The sequence below is a fragment of the Apaloderma vittatum genome, unplaced genomic scaffold (genome assembly GCF_000703405.1).
Source record: "Apaloderma vittatum isolate BGI_N311 unplaced genomic scaffold, ASM70340v1 scaffold13032, whole genome shotgun sequence".
Classification (NCBI taxonomy): Eukaryota; Metazoa; Chordata; class Aves; order Trogoniformes; family Trogonidae; genus Apaloderma; species Apaloderma vittatum.
The window spans coordinates 17629-39406 of NW_009703140.1; the positions used below are offsets into that span (position 1 = coordinate 17629).

Here is a 21778-nt window from a genome sequence, read left to right on the forward strand (position 1 = left end):
TCTGTTAGAAAACTGTGTGAAAGAAGAATTGTGTGGTTTTAAGTCATTAAGCAAGTCAGGATTTCCTGAATTTGGGAATTAGGCATTTGATTGCAGTCCACTCCGCCCAGCCTTAACTAGGGGTTAGTATTGGTTTGAATGTATAGATCCAATGATAAGAAACGTGGAAATCTGCTTTACTGTCTTAGAGTATGGGTGTTGGTGTTCACGGAGAGTATGATTCCATTTAATTTTACTCTTTTGTCCATTCCTAACAGCCATTTGTACATTGTAAAACGTGGCTGGATGTTGGCTGAAAATATCAAAAGGTTGTTAAGATGCATTAAAATCTTAGTTATTAAAAGTTGGATTTAATTTGTTGTTTATTTCACTTTTAGGTTTCAAAAAATGTGAACAACATGACTGTGAATATGCCATACCAGTGTTTCATAAATGGCCAATTTATAAATGCTGATGATGGAAAGACATATGACACTATAAATCCAGCAGATGGATCAGTGAGTAATTTCTAAATATGATAAATATCAGTTTATTTCAATTTCTTTTTCTATTAAAACACTTAACTGAATACTACCAATTTCAAAACTACACAGTACACATTAAAAAACCTCTAGAAATAATCTGAAATTTCAATTTACTTCTTGGTCTGTATATTTTACAGTTTTTTCATTTCAGTCAAGCTGCACAGTAAAAACCTACTTCCACTTCAGGTATTATGTCATTTCCATACCCAGGTCTATGTTTTACTTTGATTTGATTCTTGTTTAGCTTTGAAAACAAAAACTACTGTAGTTTGGTTGTTAAATAAGTATTTCTTTTAGGTTACTGTATGTATTTCCTGACAGTCATTAACTTCATTTTTCATTGTACGTTTTTAACAAATCTGATGTCTTGGAGCAAGTAACTTTTAAACATCCATTTCAATTCCCTGTAAGAAAAATAGCTCTTCAGTAGGAAAATGTATGCAGCTGCACTTCGATTTTGAACTGTTGAAATCTTGGTTGAGCGGTTCATGTGATTTATAAATAAGAGTAGTGATTATGATGTTCATGTAAGTGCTTTTTAATTCTGGAAAAAAAATAAATTCTGCTGAAATTAATACCATAAATTTTGCTGTCATCAGAAGTCAGACTCTGGTACTTCTCCTGAAATGCATAGAAGTTGTAACAATTCTGTGTTAGAATTTACAATGTGTATATTTGTAGAACACAATCATAATAAAATATGTGTCTATGGTCCATTACGGTAACAGAAACTCCATTCCTAAGAAATGGAACATGCAGTTGCCATTTTAGCACATTGGGATCATAATATCGCATGTAAAGGTTTCCAACTTTTGTAATACCACATTGATTTCACATCTGGAAAGACAGAGTGAAATCCAGTAGGACTATGCATCTTGATATGAAGAAGAAGATAGATCTAGGAATCAGAGTCCCTGCAGCGTCCTCCAGATTCTACCACCTCAAGTGTTCCTGGACTTTTTGCGGCCTAACTCACCCATATGCAGTTGAGGATATTAAGTATTTGCTTATGCCTTGTCAGGAAGTTTAGGAGGAAGGAGTAATACTCTGCATCCCAGCATTTTGGCCTGAGCTAATACAATGCTACCTTTGGACAGATAATAGCCAGTGTGTCATCTGCTTCGCTGGCTGATGTTGACAAGGCAGTGGCAGCAGCAAAGGAGGCGTTTGAGAATGGTGAATGGGGAAGAATGAATGCAAGGGAAAAAGGGCGCCTCATGTACAGGTATGTGAAAGGTAACGTGTTTGTTTTGTTTTCTTAAATCTTACTGTTTTTTTCCTCTGAAGAATTGTTGCATACATTTTCTGAATATGATGGATATTCACAATTCCACTGTCAAAGAAACCAGACTAGCCATCTTTTCATCCCCTAATTTACTTCAATTTACCAGCCTCAAGTCTTAATTGGCTAACCTTTCTTGTGGCAGAGAAAAATCTGGTGATCTCTCGCTGCTACTGTATTTTAAAAAAATGTTTATGAATGGAAACAAAGAATTTGAGGAAAACATCTTTTAAACACATGATGATTTTGTTTAATCTATATGCTTTTTGTTGTAAGGATTGAAAATTTCCTATTATAGTCCAAGTACTTCTGTATAAATGAATCTAAGTTTTACTGGCAGGTTCCACCTGGGGTAGGCAGGCAGAGACTTTTGACCTTGCTAAGTCTGCATGCATCTGTGCTCCACAGAGTAAGTGTAAAGCCACATTGCCACCAATTTTGAAATATACTGTAACTGATTTTCCAGGATCACATCCCAGCATAATTCTTTGCTGGCTGAAGATCCACTCTAGGAGATGCGATATGGTCAGTTGTGGAAGAATCGTCCTGTGTAGAAACACTCTAAGCTGAATCTCACATTTATCCGTGACACTTCTAGCTCAGTATTTCTTACTTGTATCTGTTTCACAGTATAAACCCTAGATAATGCCAAGTTCTTTCTTTTGGCTCCATTGTTATTGTTTCAGGAGATAAATGGAGGTTATGCTGAGTGAATGGTGTTTTAGTGCTGATTTCTGATCCCTGAAGGCCAAGAGATGATCTGGGAAGGATGATGATGCTAGCTGTGTATTGTGAGGGCAGTGCTGGAGGCAGCTAATGAAAGCCGAGTAACTATGGACTCTCCATATGCAGCTTAATGCTCCTTATGGCAAGTGCAGGGAAAACAGTCTTGCAGACTTGGGATGACTAGAGCTTCCCTACAAAGAAAGGCTCTTTTGTGGAGATACATGGGGAGACTTTCTTTTCCTGGACATAAAAATGATTAAGTAGAGTAGAGATAAGTAAAGAAGCAGATGGCTACTCCTGATTGTTACAGGCCCACATCTAGCTAGTGTGATGATGGAAAATCAATCATCAGCACAGAGGAGATATACTAAGTAAATTCTGTTCCTATTCAGTAGGTGGAGAGTTTAGTTACTGTGCTTGCCATAGCATGTGGCTTTAAAGAAGTTAGAGACTTGAAAAGAGCCGAAACTTCCTCCCCTGAGGAACTCATGAAGGAGTAGGTCCTGTGTATCAAACACCTTTATTCTGCAGGGTATGGTCTGCAGCCTCATCAGCATTACTATTGGGTGTCATGGCCAACTCAACTGTGCTGAGGAGACTGTATATTTATCTACAGGGAAGAGAAGGAATTTTTCTCACCTTCAAAAAATATGATCTTCAATACTGTGCTCATAACCGCTGCTTTACTAAGCCTTTCTTGGGCTGTACCAGGAGGCTGGCCCTGGACATCAGAAGAGACAGCAGAAGAAGGATCAGCTACACAGTGAGCAGCTGCAGGGTGGTAGCAGACTATGTATTGGGATGGCAAGACAGTCTGGCAGTTTGGTTGGGTGCAGGGGTAGGTAACTGCCCTCCCTTTTATTGCTGCACACTGCTCTGCATAACTTCTGGGAGGATTTGGGAACTGAAGGTCCAGATGGTTCAGAGCATTGCAATATGCAGCCAGAAGTTGATGCTGTCCTCATAAGGCTGGGCTTAGCCTAGAGAGACAGCAAAGAGTAGGGAATCCATTCATGTCTGTGCTCTGGCAGCTGAAGAAGAGGAGCATAGGAAAGTGGAATGCTGCACTTGGGAAATGTGGATCTTTGTCCACTGTAGAATATGCAGCAGATCATTTGTCATCACATTAATATAGCTGTAATTTTTACTTTGTTGAATGCTTCAGATGTTAATTGCTCTCCCTATGTGGATCAAATAAATGTAATTAGAAATTAAAAAGTATTAAAAAATGCCACGTTTTACAAGACACTGCAGACCTCTTAGCAAAAGAGAATGTAGGCAAACCTAGAAATTCTGTGTGTCTCATCAAGTATGTGACCAGACCTTTGCAGAACGCCTGCAGGACTGTAAACAAGTGGAGTAATCATCACAACAGAAAATGGACAAGTGAGAACTCATATTAAAATTAAATATGGTCAGTCACTTAATTTTTTCACAAGTATGCGCGGATTCAAAGCATGTACAAACTTGAGTTTAATTTGTATTAGGAACATAGGGTGCTTGAGAACCCGAGTTAACTTGCTTTGAAGAGAAAGTTTTAAAGTCTGTGTTTTACAACACAGATTTGCAAGCTTAACTGTGTTAATCATATGGAAAAAGTAACTCCCCCACACTGCATAGATTATTCCTGGATTAAACTCTTCTCTGCTTCGGCTACTGGCTCTCTAGGATAGCTATACCAGAATGCTCATGTTGCAAACCATCCCTGATACGAATGAAGTATCTCTCTAGTCCACCTTAATTCAAACAAGGTCCCTTTTTCTCTGCTCTCTGTTAAAACTAGAGTTTTTGAGTACTGAACTGGAGGAAAAGTGTGAACCATTAAAGCCCATAGCTCTCCTGCTTTGTCTTAAGGAGTCATTAATAGAAAATGTTAGGCATGCATTAGAATCATAGAATCATAGACTTTTAGGGGCAATTGTTCAAGCTCTTACTGTGGCTCCAGTGCTCCAACTCTAAATTCAGTGAGAATGCAGTTTTAATTACAGTTCTTTTCCAAACCAAATATCATTTTATGCTGTCAGTGGTTAGATGTCACTTCTCTTTGATGTGGATTTGTAATATTTTTACCTGCAGACTTGCAGACCTGATGGAAGAACATCAAGAGGAGTTAGCAACAATAGAGTCTATTGACTCAGGAGCTGTCTACACGTTAGCTTTGAAGACCCATGTTGGAATGTCTGTGCAAACATTCAGATACTTTGCTGGATGGTGTGACAAAATTCAGGCAAGTGCCTATGTAAAGGAAATAATCAATGGCAGTGCTTCTCTACACTATTTTTATTGACACAATGCGGAAAAACAATGTTTGCGAATGGAATCAAGGGATGAAAAAAATACAGCAAAATTTGAATTTTACCTGAAATGGGTCTCCCTGGCTATACAAAAGCTCAGTCTGTTTCCAACTGGAGAACATCAATTTAGAATGTGACTCTAAATATCTAAGAAATCAATTGAGGTGTCACAGTGGGTTATTATGGTTAGTCAGCTCTTGATTATTCATGGAGCAGAATGTTATTGTGATCATCGTAACGGAGACTGACATGCTATGTTATATTCTGATGAAGGCTGGTGAGTTTGCTTGAAGACATAGCACGTGGCACAGGTTCAACAGCATTTCCTCCGGAATCTTTAAGATCCACAATCAAGAATATCATTCTGATGGGTTTTTTTGATCCTCACTTTATGTTCTTTCTTATTTTTTTAATCTATGCTTTTATTACATCCAACTGAAAATTAGGATTTGACTATGGTATCCATAGTAGGAAATCATACAGTAGAAGCATGCCTACCCCTTTCTCTGATGCAAAAATTCTTCTGGTTTGGAAGCCTACTCTGCGGCTTTCCTAAATATACTTACAGGACAAATATATTTGAAAAAATAAATAAATTATTAAACACTACCAAGATTTGTTCCTCTTCTGTCTTTTAGGGTGCTACAATTCCAATTAACCAGGCCCGGCCAAACCATAATCTAACATTCACCAAGAAAGAACCAATAGGGTAAGTATCACGTTTTACTTCTTAGCAACAACCTTGATATTCAGAAAATCCATTCAAAAGCTGTCATAACTGTCACTAAAAATGTAATCTTCCCTATTTTTCCCTACGTTAAGTGTCTGTGCAATTGTTATCCCCTGGAATTACCCACTGATGATGCTCGCATGGAAGAGTGCAGCGTGCTTGGCTGCAGGCAACACACTTGTACTCAAGCCAGCTCAGGTAAAAACAAGTAGGAACGTACAGATGGCTCAGGTCCTCTGCTTTGTTCAGGCAAAATAATTCAGGCAATCTAGTGGATTTCACCCATAGGCTGGCCTTGTCATATGTATTTGTAGGTTGATGATATCATACATTTTAAAGTGCTTATATAATAATATAAATTGTCATAATGATAGAAGGTGCTGATCGTCTCCAGTTCTGCTCTGATGCCACTCTTATTTTCAAAAATGAATTATTTTCCATGGGAAGCTTTTGTCAATACTGTAATATGATGAATATCATATAAAAATTAGGATGTATTGAATGAAAAGATATCATTACATATTTAATTTAAATAGGAGATCTAATCTAAATGTTTTCACTTAGGTCACACCTCTGACTTCCCTGAAGTTTGCAGAACTCTCAGCTAAAGCTGGATTTCCCAAGGGTGTTATAAATATTCTGCCTGGTTCAGGTAACTCTTGAACTAATCATTTTTTTGGGGGGAAGGGTAGGTCATGTTAAAATTGGTGACCTAGCATTTTTATCTTTTAGAAGACGTGTTACTTATAAGTGAATGTATACTTCATGGGTAGTAGGCTTGCATTCTGTGTCACACAGCGATTTCACCTATTTCCAGAACAGAATTTGAAAAATCTACATGTCACCTGGCTCTAGCATTACTACTAGAGCTGACAGCTACACCCTTCACAAGTTCACACAAAAATCATAAACACTCTGAAAAAGAGTGTATTGCAGAGAAACGTTATTTCATTTGACTGTAAAACTTCATTTTTTCTCCTAATCTTATAATCACTTGGAAGTATTTAAATGTGACCATGAGACCTAGAGCAAGCTGGTGTCATGGTTTGAGTGAGCTGCCCGAGCTGGCAACAAAGGAATTATGTGGCTACTTGCTTACTCCTCCTCCCACAGGGAATGGGGAGGGAAAAAATTCAACAAAAAATCTCAAGGACTGAGATTATGACAAGGAGGGTTTATTCACCACTTACGGTCATGGACAAAAAACAAAATAGACTTGAGGAGAAAACAAATTTAATTTACCACTACCAGTTATCAACTGGATCAGAGTAGGACAGTGAGAGAAATACACTAATAAATACAACCCATAGCACCTCTGCTACCAAAAACATCACTAGGCTCAAACCCATGAGAGCTGGTAAGATGCATATTGGTAAGTCATGGTCCACACCTGTTGTCATCATTTTTCTGTTTCCCCTAAGGAAGAAAAGTGACAAAGCAACTGTATGGGGCAGGCTCTGTTACAAATTAGATTATTCCACTTACAGTGAAATATTAGAAAGGAAGTTCCTTAGTCCAGACAGGGGAATTTGGAGACACTGATGTGATGCAAGTTAACTAATAAGAGATTTTTCACAGTCACATGAATAAAGCTGTAAATGTAAATAAGGATGTGATATGATACTTAACTGACATATCGTTAACTCCTCCTGTCTTACGGTGCTGCTGCTGGAGTAGTAAAAATTGCCTGTGTACTGGCCAGTTAAACTCTTTTCCTCATCCCAATAGGTGGCTTAGTGGGACAACACCTGTCCGAACACCCAGATGTTCGCAAAGTTGGGTTCACTGGTTCAACACCAACTGGTAAACAGATCATGAAGAGGTATGCTCAGCAAAAGATTCATAAATAAGCACTGCTTAATCTAGTTCTGAAGTATCTTATTAGCTATGTTGGGCATGTAGTAGTAATAGAAAAGCGTAACTACATGCGGTTGTTTACATTTATGTAAACTACTCACTGTTGGGAAGTGCAGGTTTATACATTTTCACTAGATATGATTCAAAGGAAATAATGAAATAAGATAAAAGTTGGTTTTATATGATTTTTTAATATTTTTTACAGTGCAGCCACTAACCTGAAGAAAGTTTCTCTTGAACTTGGTGGTAAATCACCATTGATCATATTCAGTGACTGTGAACTTGACAGAGCCGTAAAAATGGTAATGTTACTTCCAAGTAAAATATATCAAAGCCTTTATGATACATCCTCACAGTATTCCAGTATTTTTCTTGACTTGCCAAAAACTGCAGTAGGGATCTCTTGCGTGAAATATCATGCAGTCTGTTAGAAAACAGACTGGTTTTCTACAGGTTGTTTCTTTATACCAGCACAATTAAACTGTTCATGCTCCACCAAAAAGGCAGGGATCGCTGAAAGAAATGTACATTGGAAAATACAGCAAAACAAAGAAATATAGCTGGAAAATATTTTTACTAGCCAAGTTAACACATTAAAATCGATTTGTCAAAATCTGATACTCGAAAAAAAAAGACCTGAAAAGTGAGTTAAAATAGTTAAGATACATATTGAGCTCTCTTGCCATATAGCTCTTCTTAATTCACCATCAATCTTTAGAATCCACTTTCCCAACCAGCCATAATATGTTCAAAGTTCATAAATAAGATGTGCTAATGAGAAATTCAGTGGATTTAGGGGGCTTATTTCCTGCTCAGGTAATCTGGTTCATCAAAATGACAGCAGATGCAGTTTGCTCACTGAGATGCAAGCAAAAGTCTTCCGCACTGTCCTTACCCAAAGTGCTAAGCCTGTGAATTCTCTAAATCATCATAAGCGGTACTGCTACCAGAAAGAAACTGTTACATACTTTGCCCATTTTTGAAATGTCTTTTGGCAGGACAGGAGTCTGAGTGACTGCACAAGGAAGTACATGTGGAAAGTAATAAAAGTTGAAAGTTCACAGTCAGTGCATTGCTTGGCCCCATCACTGTTCTCAGCTGTAGAAGTGAGAGGGTGACACAAGGGGTGGCCTAAGCTATATCTGGCATTGATGGCTTTACATGACTGTGGAACTATGGTTTTTTGCCATATGCTTGATATTGGCACACGATTACGGTTATACATATCAATGCCAGTATCCTAGACCTTTGCAGCTGCCAGAGGACTACTGTTTAGGAATTCTATTTGTCCTGCTCTTCCTTCCCCCACCTCCCTTGGAAAAACAACAGCAGGTATCAGTTCTTGGTAAATAAAATGGAACAAACTGCATGGGATCTGAATCCACACTCTTGAAATAGGAGTCTCTGCAGATTAAAGTGAGGTAATGTTCACCCAGCTACATGAAATTTTTGACACGAGCAGTGTTGCTCGGAGGATTAGCGCAGTTTTTATATTGACTGGTTGTGCTGCCAGCCCTCTTCTCTGCAATGCTGCAGCAGGTGATTCTGTGGAATGCTGATGGAAGTGGGAAGAGCCATGCTAAGGGGTTTATCCTCAGCCATTTGTCTCCATGGTAGTGTGGTTGCCAGTCAGAAGACCAGTCTGCTTGTTGCGCTGCTGTCTCTTTACATAAAGGAGTATGCTTCGGGGATCACAAGCACAGAAGGCAGCTCAAAGGAATAGAATGAAAAGGAGATTGAACAAAAGGATGCATATAAATATTAATTTTTTTTCCCTTGATCAGGGTATGGGAGCAGTATATTTCAACAAAGGAGAGAACTGCATTGCAGCTGGCAGGCTGTTTGTGGAAGAATCAATCCATGATGAATTTGTTAGAAAAGTGGTAAGATACTCAAGTAGTAAAGTTTCATAGAATCATAGAATTGTCAGGGTTGGAAGGGACCCTAAAGATCATCTAGTTCCAACCCCCCTACCATGAGAAGGTACATCTCCCACTAGATCAGGCTGCTCAGAGCCCCATCCAGCCTGGCCTTAAAAACTTCTGGGGATGGGGCTTCCACCACCTCTCTGGGCAACCTGTTCCAGTGTCTCACCACCCTCATGGGGAAGAACTTTTTCCTAATATCCAATCTGAATCAATCCATCTCTAGCTTTAATCCATTCCCTCTAGTCCTATCACTACCCGACATCCTAAAAAGCTCCTCACCAGCTTTCTTGTAGGCCCCCTTGAGATACTGGAAGACCACAATAAGGTCTCCTCGGAGCCTTCTTTTCTGCAGACTGAACAGCCCCAACTCTCTCAGTCTGTCTTCACAGGAGAGGTGCTCCAGCCCTCTGATCATCCTCGGGGCCCTTCTCTGGACACACTCCAGCACGTCCATATCTTTCTTGTAGTAGGGGCTCCAGAACTGGACGCAGTACTCCAGGTGAGGTCTCACAATAGTGGCACAGAGGGGGAGAATCACCTCCCTCGACCTGCTGGCCACATACCTCTTGATGCAGCCCAGGATACAATTGGCTTTCTGGGCTGCAAGTGCGCACTGACGGCTCATGTTGAGCTTCTCATTTAAGTAGATACTTTTTACTATGGCACAAAGAGTCACTCATTTTATAGACACTTGCATTTTTTCTTATTTTCAGTTCTTTAATTTCTCATTGTTGCATACAATAGGCAATGCTGCTTCTTAGGAACCTCTTACAGGGTTAAAAGGAAGGGACTGAAGGGAGATAATTTCATCAGTAATGAACAGATGAGTGACCTTGAAATAGATGTTGTACCTTCAGTGATATTTCATATTTGATTAGGAAAGATTAAAAAAAATAATGAACTTAGGTTAATGTGGTTGAAGGCTGTCTTTAAAAAAAGGCATATTAGAAGCATAGCTAGAATAATACCATGGTCATTATTAAAAAACCAATAGTCACCACATGGTACCAGTGAAGATTTCATTTCTTTAGCTCAAGAACAGGAAATCACTGTCATAGTTCATTTACCACTGGTAAAAGCTAACATTTCACATGCCTATCTTAATAGCAGAAGAGAATTAATATATAAAAACATCAAAAACATTCAGAAGTAACCAGAGATTATTAAATATAAGACAAAGCCTTATTATAAAAAGGGAAGGGCATTCCTCCCTTGGGAGGAATCAGTCATGGGATCAAGTGCACCCTCAGCACGTTTGTGTGGTGTGGTTTACACGCTGAAGAGAAGGCATGCTAAAGAGAGATGGGCCTGTGCAAACCTAACGAAGTTCAACAAGCCCAGAGGCATGATCCTGCACCTGGGTCAGGGTAATCCCAAACAAAAATGCAGGTTGGGTGATGAGTGAATTGAGAGCAGCCCTGCAGAGAAGGACTTGGGGGTGCTGGTGGATGAAAAACTGAATATGAGCACCAATGTGCGCTTGCAGCCTAAAAAGCTAATCACATCCTGGGCTGCATCAAAAGAAGCGTGGCCAGCAGGTCAAGGGAGGTGACTCTTCCCCTCTGCTGTGCTCTGGTGAGACCTGACCTGTAGTACTGTGTGCAGCTCTGGGGCCTAAGAAAGAAAAGAAAGACTTGGACCTGCTTGAGCAGGCCTTCGTGGTCCCATGAAGGTGATCAGAGGACTGAAACAGCTCTCCTGCGAGGATATGCTGAGAGAGTTGGGGTTATTTAGCCTGGAGAAGGCTCCAGGAAGACCTTATATCTGCCTTCCAGTACTTAAAGAGGGCTCACAGAAAAGATGGGGAGGGACTCTTTATCAAGGAGTGTAGTGAAAAGATGAGGGGTAACAGTTTTAAACTGAAAGAGGGTAGATTTAGATTAGATATTAGGAAGAAATTCTTTGCTGTGAGGGTGGTGAAGCACCTAGAAATTGTGGGATGCCACCTCCCTGGAAGTGTTCGGAGCCAGGTTGGATGGGGCTTTGACAACCTGGTCTAGTGAGAAGTGTCCCTGCCCATAGCAGGAGGGGTGGAACAAGATGATCTTAAGGTGTCTTCCAATCCAAACCATTCTGCGATTCCATGATGATTCCATCTTCTAAGAATCCAACCCTTTCTTAGACCCTAACAAAAAATGAAGCATCCCAGATTGCTAGTCACCTTAGCAACCATTTGCTATGTTATGTAACTTCATTTTAATTGGGTAACTCACAGGTGGAAGAGATAAAAAAGATGAAAATTGGTGACCCACTTGATAGATCTACAGATCACGGTCCACAAAATCACAAGGCACATTTGGAAAAGCTGCTGCAATACTGTGAAACTGGAGTAAAAGAAGGAGCCACTCTAGTGTATGGAGGAAGACAAGTATGTAGACCAGGTAAAATAATGTTCAGAGGTGTTTTGAACTATTACACTGAACAAAAGCCATCATGACTGTCTCTGCTGTGTTATGTGAAGAGCAATATTATAGGAAAAGTACAGGGTAAGTCCAAGATACCACTTGAGGGCAGCGCTTTCAAGTCTCGTACTAAGAGAAGCTGTGCCACTGAAGAGTGACATAGGAAAGTGGATCAGAATGTAGTCTCTATGGGAACATTTTACCTGTTTATTCCTGTCATTTGTGAGGCATTGAGGCTTTTTTTGCAATTATATCCATTTAGATGACACTAACATTAAGGCTGACTGAGGAAACTACTAGCAGAGTTTGCATGAGGTATTGTTATCAAAAGCGTTTTTTGCTGTATAGACAATACAGATGCTGAGTTTAATGGTTACAGCTACAGTCTATCTTCTTGTTGGACAAGAAAAACAGTGGCTCTGAGACATGCTGTAACCTCATCTTCCTGCTGCCAGAGCGCAGCGTCTTCCCCTGAGGAGCCAGTCACCCAGGCTGTGGCATGCAGACCTTCTGGCCTGGCAGAGAATAGCCCACGTTGTTGCTCTGATCAGTACAGGACATTCTTTTAACCTTTTTTTTCCTGTTGTTTCTCTGGTGCTTACACCATCTCCATTCATCCTTCATTTGTATCAATCTTAATATTTTCTCCTTCAAGTTTCAAAGTATGGAAAAGAGATGATGGCCTGGACAACACAAACCATGATGCATTTTCACCACGTTCAAATGATTCCCTGTCCTCTGTTTAGGTTTCTTCATGGAACCCACCGTTTTCACAGATGTTGAAGACCATATGTTTATTGCCCAGGAAGAGTCCTTTGGTCCTGTGATGGTGATTTCTAAATTTAAAAATGGGTATGTTCTCCTCTGTTTACTGTTAGAAACTTTCTCATTTTCACCCCAAGTGTAGAGATGATAGTGTACGCAGTATCATTTTGTTAAATCTTGTAAGACCAGTCTGAATCCTGAGATCCTCTTCCACCTAAATTCTGAGAAAATATATTTTTACTAGGGGGTACCATGCTCCATGTTGATAGAACTAATATTAGCAGTGTGTGACAGGATAGAATGCAACTATAAGTGCCAGTTTTTAAATAATACCGAACACTAATTCAGTGAAACATTTTCACTGAAGGTGATGTGGTAATTGCAACAGCTTGATCAAACCACAAAATGTGTTATTTTTTCCAGCGGAATTGTTTATTTTTTTTCCCTGTCACAAAAGACCACATAGCATTGCTGCACATTGTGTAACATTGGCACATTACTGTTGCAAATTAAAATCCCTCTGAGTATTTTGTGGACTTCCGGTTTTAACAGCGTTTATTCCAAATCACAGGAATTATTTTAGACATAGATGAGATTAAAACCCTATATAGAAATTTGATATAATTATTTCCACCAGGTTTCATTTTCTGCAGTTGGGTAACAGTTATGCAACAGCCACATAGATAACCTTTCACATCTATAAATTTTGTATGGTGATAAGAAACTGTACTTAGGCTTTTAAAGTTTTAAATTATTATGGATTTTTGAAGCTATATGGAGATGAGATGCAAATAGAAAATAGAACTCCAGACATGGCCTGAAAAGTTGTGTCTCAATAGAAGTCCGAGTTTCAGCACTTACTCTCCATTAACTTGTAAAGCAGGGCCAAACCTTTAGCAAACCAATTCATAATCTGCTGCCAAACTGCTTCACAAGTATTTTTGTATTGCTCTGATCCCCAAGTTGCGCTGTAGCTGAGCAAAGTCGGTGTGCGTCCTGCCATTTTTCCTTTAATGTTTTTTTAGTGTAGATCTTAAACATTGAAACGCAAGGTTACAAGCCTTGAGAGTTGGGAGCAAGGCTATGAATTTCCCTGATCTGTCATACTGACACCCAGATTAGCCCTTAATAAATTGTCTATAAAAAAAGCTATCTGGAGAAGAAAGAGCGTGGGAGAAGGTGCTTCAACAACATTGAAGGTGGAAGGTTGCTAACACTTATTTTACCTAGTTGCAATTATGCAATTTCTTTCCCTTGCAGAGATGTCGATGGAGTACTGCGGCGAGCAAATACCACAGAATATGGCTTAGCTTCAGGAGTTTTCACAAAAGACATAAGCAAAGCTCTCTACATCAGTGAAAAGCTAGAAGCTGGAACCGTTTTTATTAACACATATAACAAAACTGACGTGGCAGCGCCGTTTGGTGGATTTAAGCAGTCTGGCTTTGGGAAAGATTTAGGTAAGTTGTTCTTTCCCTCCCTCACTTCTCATCTCACAGTTCAAATCAGTGAAGAAACCACTTTACCTCGGCACAGTGTGTTTAGTAAAACATGACCTACGGATGCACTTCCTGCATCTCCTACATCCCTCCAGTTACAGGAATCCAGTTCCTCTCCCATTCTGACAATATTCCCACCTCAATACCTCCAGTTCAGCCCTTCTTGTACATTTGCTACATAATGCTATGGCACACAGGATATTCCTCTCCAACTCCCCTCAGAGCGGTCAAATTACAGCTTGTACAGAGGTGGGTACAGGCTACAAAATGCTATCAAGTAGCAATGGTATCAGCCAAAACATCATTTCCTTTTTCTTAGAAAGAGCACTAGTTCAGGTTTCTCCTCTAAACTTGTAAGCGCACAGGAAGCTTTTTTTATGCCTTAAAATGTCATCAAAATTTGCCAGCATCCACAGTGAAAAGCATAAAAAAGGTTTTCTTTTCAAAATCAATTTTTTAAAAAGTGAAGTCTAGTCTGTCAAAGAAACTTTATGAGTCTTGGACAGATCAAGCCTCATAGCAAATAAAAATGAAAGAAAAAGAAATGTGACACAACAGAATCTCTAGCAAGTATCAGACATTTCCTGAAACCAAAATAAGTGATAATATTGAGAAAGAAATTATTACAGGTCTTTACACAGCTTCTTTACCTAGAAAATTCAACACAGGCAAACCAAAGTTAGTAAATTCAATCGTGAGCCCACAATTTCCATCTAGAGACTGACCCTGCTTCAGTTCCACCCAGGTGGCTGCTTGTTAAATTGCAGCTCCTTTTTCTTTTGACATCTCCGGGGTTTGACCTCTTCTTGTCAAACCAGTTCTGTGAAGCTCAGTGGGAGGGCAAGTTGTTCAGTTTTCACTGTTCCATAATGCCTGAAATATTGGCTAAAGCATTTTAAAATATTTCCTTAATAAAACTTAACGTCTCTGACAACATCTCATCTAGCTGCTGTTCTAACTGGTGAATATTGTGCTTGTACAGGTGAAGAAGCTCTTCATGAATATCTCAGAACCAAGGCTATCACTGTGGAATACTAAAGTAACAGCCTCACTCAGAAAGTAAACTTTCAGCAGAGCTTGAATATTAATGCCTCCATGAAGCACTTAATACCATGCCCAGGATATGCTGTCTGCGACTGAAAAAAACCCCAACAAAACCAAAATACCCATTTCATGGATAAGTTTCTAAATCAAGTCTAAATTTTAGTCTCAGTGACAGATAAAAGCATTTGGGAATTAACCTGAAGTTGTTTAAATTATGCAGCAGCAGTTGGTAGCACAATCCCTCCCAAAAAACCCCATGAACATGATTCATTTTTTTAAGTACAACTTAAGAACGAGTTCTCACATGCCTCCTTCTTACTTGTGTGAACACAGTATTTACAGGATCATTTCAAATCCTTAGTCATTAGGCTTCTCTTAAAGTTGAACTAAAATATACCAGTTACGCCGTTTTGCTATAACCCAGTTCAAGATTTACAGTAGCAATTAAACGTTCTGCTCTGGTGAATCTTCAGCAGTACAGAAAACCTTTGTGCCATAAGCAGTAAATCAATGCAAGGAAGTGCACTTACTATGATCTTTGTATAGTACATACAGAGTTCAACATTGGTGTTAAACTATGCATATCAAGCTAAAGTTACTGAAAATATTTTCTATCTTTTTGTTGATATGGAATGTGTGATCTGCCTGCAATCTGAAAGGTGGTTACATCAACAGATTAAAATCACTTTTTGTGTCTGTGTGCATGGACTGTTATCACTGGTTTATACATGGCGATCCTTACTTTGTATTTCATACCTTTTTTTTTTTTACATCTACGGGAAAATCCCTTGTTAAAATGACCATGTTAAGATGATGCCTTTCAAACTTTCTGCAGTTTGAAGGGAAGTTATCCATAGACTGAGACCTTATCTAGCAAACTAAGCCCACTTCAGACCGCTCGCTCTTCTTCAGTGTGGCAGCTCCACCCAAAGCTCAATCTGACCTGTGGGCCACTACTGAAAATAGCAGTCCCATGCTTTGATTCCCATCCTTCCCACTCTCTAAAATATTTTGTATTTTCATTAGTTAACCCCAGTAAATCATGCCCCAATTCTGTTTTTAAGAAACTGCATTGTCAACGACCAGGATCCTTATTATTTCTTATCACAAACATTACAGAAGCAGGTACTAAAACTACAGATTTAAGAAACAGATTAAAAATAAATTCTGTAAATAACTGCAGGTTTCAACTCATGACATCGAGTTTAGTATTTGTACAAATACAATATAGGAAATTTTACTTTAATGGTGTAGAACATACAAAGTTCCTTTAAGAAACAAATGATGACATGCAGGAGCATGATACTTCTGAAATGCAACCTGATCTATGAAGTAAATGCAACAGCCCAAATCACTGTGTTTGATCAATCTGAGATAAGTACGAACAAGACATACTTTCGCTGATTTTGGCTGCACAATTGTTTCAAGCTAACCCAAGTGCAGGCCAGCTGAAAATCCACCTCTTTGTTCTTCTGGTGGTGGCAGTTGTTAACAAAATGGAGGGGACAGAAACGTGGCAGGGAGAAGTGGGAGAAGTTTTCTTGCATAGCTTCAAGCAATGGGAGCACCACAGAGGCAGGCGTGACCGTTGAAATGCTGAAGGTATCCACACCACAGCCACAAACGTTCCAGACAGGAGCTGCCGACCTACCCGTGGTGACACGGAGCTCAGTGCAGGCAGAGAGGGGCAGTCATTCCTCGCTGAACTCCCTCTCAAGGGACAACCTTGAAATGACCCCACAGCTTTGGTCACCAAAGTTACTGTCAGGAATGTAAGGTAGACAAACCTCTAATGTACTTTAAGATAATGTTTAATATTGAAGGCATTGTACATAACACTTCATGGGACAGGGAATATAAAACCAAAACTTTTTTCCCTAGTTAACCCTTTTCTGCCCTTGGAGCAAAAACTTTTTCCAGCACACTACAAAAATCTTTCTTCGACAAAGCAACAGAACACAAATTTTAATGTAACTAGTGCCCCAAATTCTGTCTGTTCTCTTAGTCTAACCTACTGTGAAGTTCACTTCCATGTTGTTTGATGAATAAAACCATACTTAATTCTTCAGAAATCCAGCCTGCCTCAGTCCTGAGCGGATCCTGAATTCTCCACCATGTAAACGGTATCATTTCACATGATCCTTAGGTATGCTACATTGGGAAACAAGGCAGTTTTAGGGGCCAAGTCTTCAAAGTAAGAAAACACAATCTGCGGTTTCGGTTGTGGTTTGTTTTTGGTTTTTTTAAAGTAAAATAAAAATTATTTACTCATTCACTTTGCTGTCCAAAATTTCTATTTTGCCCTTTTCTCCCTTTGGTTTAGGAAACTTAATGTTGTCTATTGTCACTTCCTCAGTTATACAGTCATCTTCAGATTCCGAGTCATCTTCTGAAGTTAGGATCTCTTCATCTGTATCAGAATCACTCAGTTCAACTACAGCCACGTTCTGAAAAAAAAAGACCTTAGTTAACACATTATACATTTCTATACCACTTCTATCATTTGCGTGAAACATAAAGCAAACATATAAAACTACTTCACAAGAAAAAGACACCATTAGAAAGACTTTTTAGTTCTCCTAGGATTATAACAAATACCTCAGATTCCTAAATATTTAAATTCTAAATGTAATAGCAAATATAAGGCCATTTTAATATCATTATCAAAGACAGAAATGAGTTTATAGCTGAACTTAGTCTGAATCAGATGTTTAAACTGCCAAACAGGAAGCATCAAAACTAATTTTCAGTAAAGAATTCAAATGAAACCATTCAATGTACAAGAGGTAACAATATATACACAAACATATTTGTATATGCATTTATTGACAAAGTTCCTATCTTACAACGTAGTAGCATTCATGGCACTACAACTACTGCAAAATAGCAAGCAATTTAAGCCACCAGGATATTTTTAGAAGTAAAAGTGATCATATATTTCCATATGCAGAGCCATGATTTCTGAAGTCTGTTCTGAGGTCTAAAAACATCTGTCTTAAACTGATAATCGTCACCTCAAAATCTTCCTGTGTGCTGCAAGGCAATATACAGGAATCCGAGATGCAAATAAACTTCTTCAGTGATTTGAAAACAGCATCACACTATTAATCATGAGGTCTCCTGGCTTTTTATTATAAATCCAAGACACTTCTCAGACACTGCCACATGAAAATTCTTTTAAAAATCCTGTCCAAGCTGCCCATTCCACTTCAGCATACCAAACGAAACAATTTTCGTGACCTACTTTGTTTTCTCACTAATTATTTGGAATTCTCCAGCATGTACCAGCATGGGACAACTTCCATGTAGGTGGGCTATAACCTACAAAAACTCTGAGTCCAACCAGTGGCTAATGAACTATTTTGACAGGTCACGCCTCAAACCCCAGGCTGCCTTACTTCTGCCTTTTATCTCGTGGGTCTGCAGCCCAGAAGGCGCTTGACTGCGACACACACACCTCGCATCACCTTCATGTTAAAATTTTCTTACAGGAGTGTGTGGCTGCAGCGCTTCAGTTAAAACCAGAAAGAGAATACTGACCTGAATGTAAATAAATAGACAAATACCAGCCATAAAGGATCACAACAACACTAACAACTTTTCTAAACCCAAGATCTACAGCCAGTCCTAAAAATACCTACAAGGCGCAGCTGAAGCCAGTTACTTCTCTTACACTAAAGGCTTCCGCTATGCCTTACATTGTCCAGTTTCTAAACCAAATTACCCAGGAGACATTTAAAATAAAATTTGTGAATCTTGATTCAGAGGTGCCAATTCAAAAGTATGTCTTACTCTGGCCTTAAACTACTTCATCTCCAGTCATTACATTCTGCAAGTTTGCAAACCAAGTAGTAAACTTTAACCAAATAAGCATAGTAAAGACTTAGACTTATCTATCAAATTAGCTCATTCTAAGATCAGAGAATTCTTTCAATTTACGTTATAAAATTAGAAGTAGAGTAAGTATTTACCATTTCTATAACTTTATCTGTTGCACTGTCTAGATTTTCAATATCAAACTGATGAGCTGGTGCTGCTACCATTTTTCTTCTTAACTCATCATTTGCATGGGCCATCTGTGGTAAAAAGCTCTGTACTCGGTCTAAAACTGAAAAAGAAATAATTATCACATGTATATACACAGAGGCACACTGATTTATACATTTGTACCTCAGAATCTAAGCCTTTAAACAGATTCCACTTCAACTGTAGTTTCCAGCTGTCTACCATATTCAAGATGTTTTAGGAGGAGAATTTATGACAGCACGCAATTCCCTGAGACACACGCGGCAAAAAGGTATCAAATCTGTTGGTCAGCGTGTGGTCTGGGAGGAAACCCCTTCACTAACTCCATTCCGATTCTTCAAACAAAATGTGACTACAGAAAACTTTCTTCTAAACGTCATGGTTTTAAATACATATTGAGTGCCATCTTGAGACACTTCCAAATCAGCATTATCTGCAACAGAAATATCTCCTCCTTTCTTCCCTATTAAAGTGAGACTGAAGGACTCAAAGAAGTTGGAATAATGAGCCATAGAACAGATGTCACAGATGTCACGCTACACTAAAGAGACATTCAACATAATTACTAAAAGAGGCTCTGAAATTAAGATGAATGCTTTAGGTTGACATATAAAGCACTTATCCTCTACAGAAAACATCCCTCTAAGTTCAGTGGGACCTCCCAATAATTTTAAGATTATCAGTGTCATTAGGAGAATCACATCCGTTCCCTTCCATGAAGGAAGTGAATATCTCCACCTGCTTCCAGAGTTTCTTCCAATAATCTTTGTTCCACAAATGCAGATGAGTCAATTACTACTCTTGATTCTCCACGAAGTAAAAGGTACAATTCTGAGTGAGCTCCGCTGAAGTCTAACAGTTATTATCTACCTGTGAAACATCATCATCTCTGTAGAGACTTTTATCCAAGAGAGAACTCGATCTAACAAATTGGGTCTTTCTATTACTTCTTAATAAAATCTCAGCTCAATCACAAAATAAAAATACAATAATGTAACAGGAGTCCATTTCAAATTAAATGCTTCTATACACGAAATATTTTATACAGAAAATCACTTCTGAAAACAGACAAGAAGCCCAGATCAGAAAAAAAAAAGAAGCAAACAAGCAACTGTATACTGTAAAAGAATAACCTGAGACTGAAGAACTTGGGTATATTTTCATGAAGAAAAATATTCTCGAAATTACACTGCTTTTCCTAAGTTTATACACTATGTTTTCTTATGCATGGAGTTACACTGAAGAGAACACTAGCAATCTATAGGCAGCTTTCACCGAAAAAGAAGGAACCTAGCAACCTTTGTTACAAGTTTTAAAAAATTTTAAATAGTTTTAACAGCTGTTAAAAGCTGTTGAAAGTTCTCTTAATGCATTCAAATTAATTTGCGATGAGTGAATGGTTCTATGACCTGGCTTAATAATTTTGACAGCATATTTTTTAAAAATAAAGTTCTGAAAGTGACATACAGAAGTTGCATCGGTTTGAAAGCACCTGACAGAACAGATGAAAGGTGCAACCTGGTGAATTCACTATCTGCAGACAGCAGGAGTATTTTTGCAAGAAGAACTAAGTCCCTAAAACTCGGAGTTGTAACGCCTACCATCGCAACACCCAGGTGTGCCAAAACAGCAGTTACAGCATCAACCTATGGGATATGCAACTGCAGCGGAGGACCTTGCACCAGCAGAAACAGAACACAAGAGCTTTTCCCTTTACAAACGCAAGGAAAGCAAAAGTTATGTCAAAGATGTTACCTATGGCTTGTCAGTATTCCAACAACAAAGCCCTACTTACCATTACTCCTTGGCATCTTAACCGTCTGTAGAGTCGTGGCCTTCTTGCTGCTACACTTTGAACTAATCAACAAAGTTTCTTCTAGCCCTGAAAAAAACCCAAGCATTTGAATGTTTACCTGTGTCAGCTTCAAATGTCGTATTTTAACTGTGAGGCTCTCTTCATGCTGCTACTTTTCCACCTTTCTACAACAACACTAAACCTGAGGATTCAACTGTCTCTGCCTTCTGGAATTCCACTCTGCTTTCCTGCTAGTACTGTTTCTTGATGTCTGTTTAGGACGGCCATTTCAGCAGCTCTACAGGTAGTAGGCAGTTAATGTCTAGAGCTTCCAACCACAAGAGGTTGTGAAGGCAGATGGAGCAGCAGATTCAACAAGGAATTAGACAAATTCAGGGCAGCAGAGTCATAATCAGATACCAAAAGGACTGACAAGGAAGATACTCCCTAGCATCCCTACCCCTACAATTTTAAGTACCAGGCAATCACAAAACCAGGGAGCACACAGTGCTTTAACACATTCACTGGAATTATTACCTGCTATTGCAGCCGTTGGAAGAAAGAATACTTGGCGACAGGGCCCAAGCACAGAGGCTGCAATAACCCACAGCCACACACAGGGCCGTAACAGGCACCACGTGCTGGTGACTCTGATTTAAGCCCCTCCTCCCAGGTGCGAGGCCGGTGGTGGCAACGGAGGCACCGGGGCCTCACGCCGCCGCAGTAATAAGTATTTTCAGGAGCAGCATCGCAAAATGCAAACGGTACAGGGAAACGGCGTTGAGACAAGTTAGCTCTTATGGCCGCCAACACAGCCTCTTCCCGTTAACTAAACTTAAACAAATGTTAAAAAGAAGTAAAGCTTATCCTCGTAGAAATGCCCAGCCTGCAAAGCCGACAGCGACC

At 39.2% G+C, this 21778-nt stretch overlaps 2 protein-coding genes across 2 annotated transcripts in view; one reads left to right on the forward strand and one right to left on the reverse strand.

Moving 5' to 3' along the window:
- The window catches only part of ALDH1L2 (aldehyde dehydrogenase 1 family, member L2), a gene marked incomplete at its 5' end in the record, with an annotated part of 28560 nt that extends 13442 nt beyond the window's left edge, over positions 1-15118 (forward strand). The window contains 13 exons of the mRNA XM_009864526.1: positions 378-497; positions 1622-1749; positions 4609-4759; positions 5465-5535; positions 5649-5754; positions 6121-6208; positions 7285-7378; positions 7619-7715; positions 9198-9296; positions 11557-11722; positions 12490-12595; positions 13769-13968; positions 14990-15118. Of these exons, the coding sequence (XP_009862828.1) occupies positions 378-497; positions 1622-1749; positions 4609-4759; positions 5465-5535; positions 5649-5754; positions 6121-6208; positions 7285-7378; positions 7619-7715; positions 9198-9296; positions 11557-11722; positions 12490-12595; positions 13769-13968; positions 14990-15045 (1482 nt within the window). The remainder of the gene's footprint in view (positions 1-377; positions 498-1621; positions 1750-4608; positions 4760-5464; positions 5536-5648; positions 5755-6120; positions 6209-7284; positions 7379-7618; positions 7716-9197; positions 9297-11556; positions 11723-12489; positions 12596-13768; positions 13969-14989) is intronic.
- Positions 15119-17315: 2197 nt separating this feature from the next.
- Positions 17316-20959, reverse strand: LOC104267720 (chromosome unknown open reading frame, human C12orf45; the record flags this gene model as incomplete). Its single annotated transcript, XM_009864527.1, has 3 exons — positions 17316-17498; positions 19023-19159; positions 20873-20959. Coding segments are annotated over 3 exons (407 nt in total), but the record flags the coding sequence as incomplete, so codon positions are not given.
- Between the last annotated feature and the right edge of the window lie 819 nt (positions 20960-21778).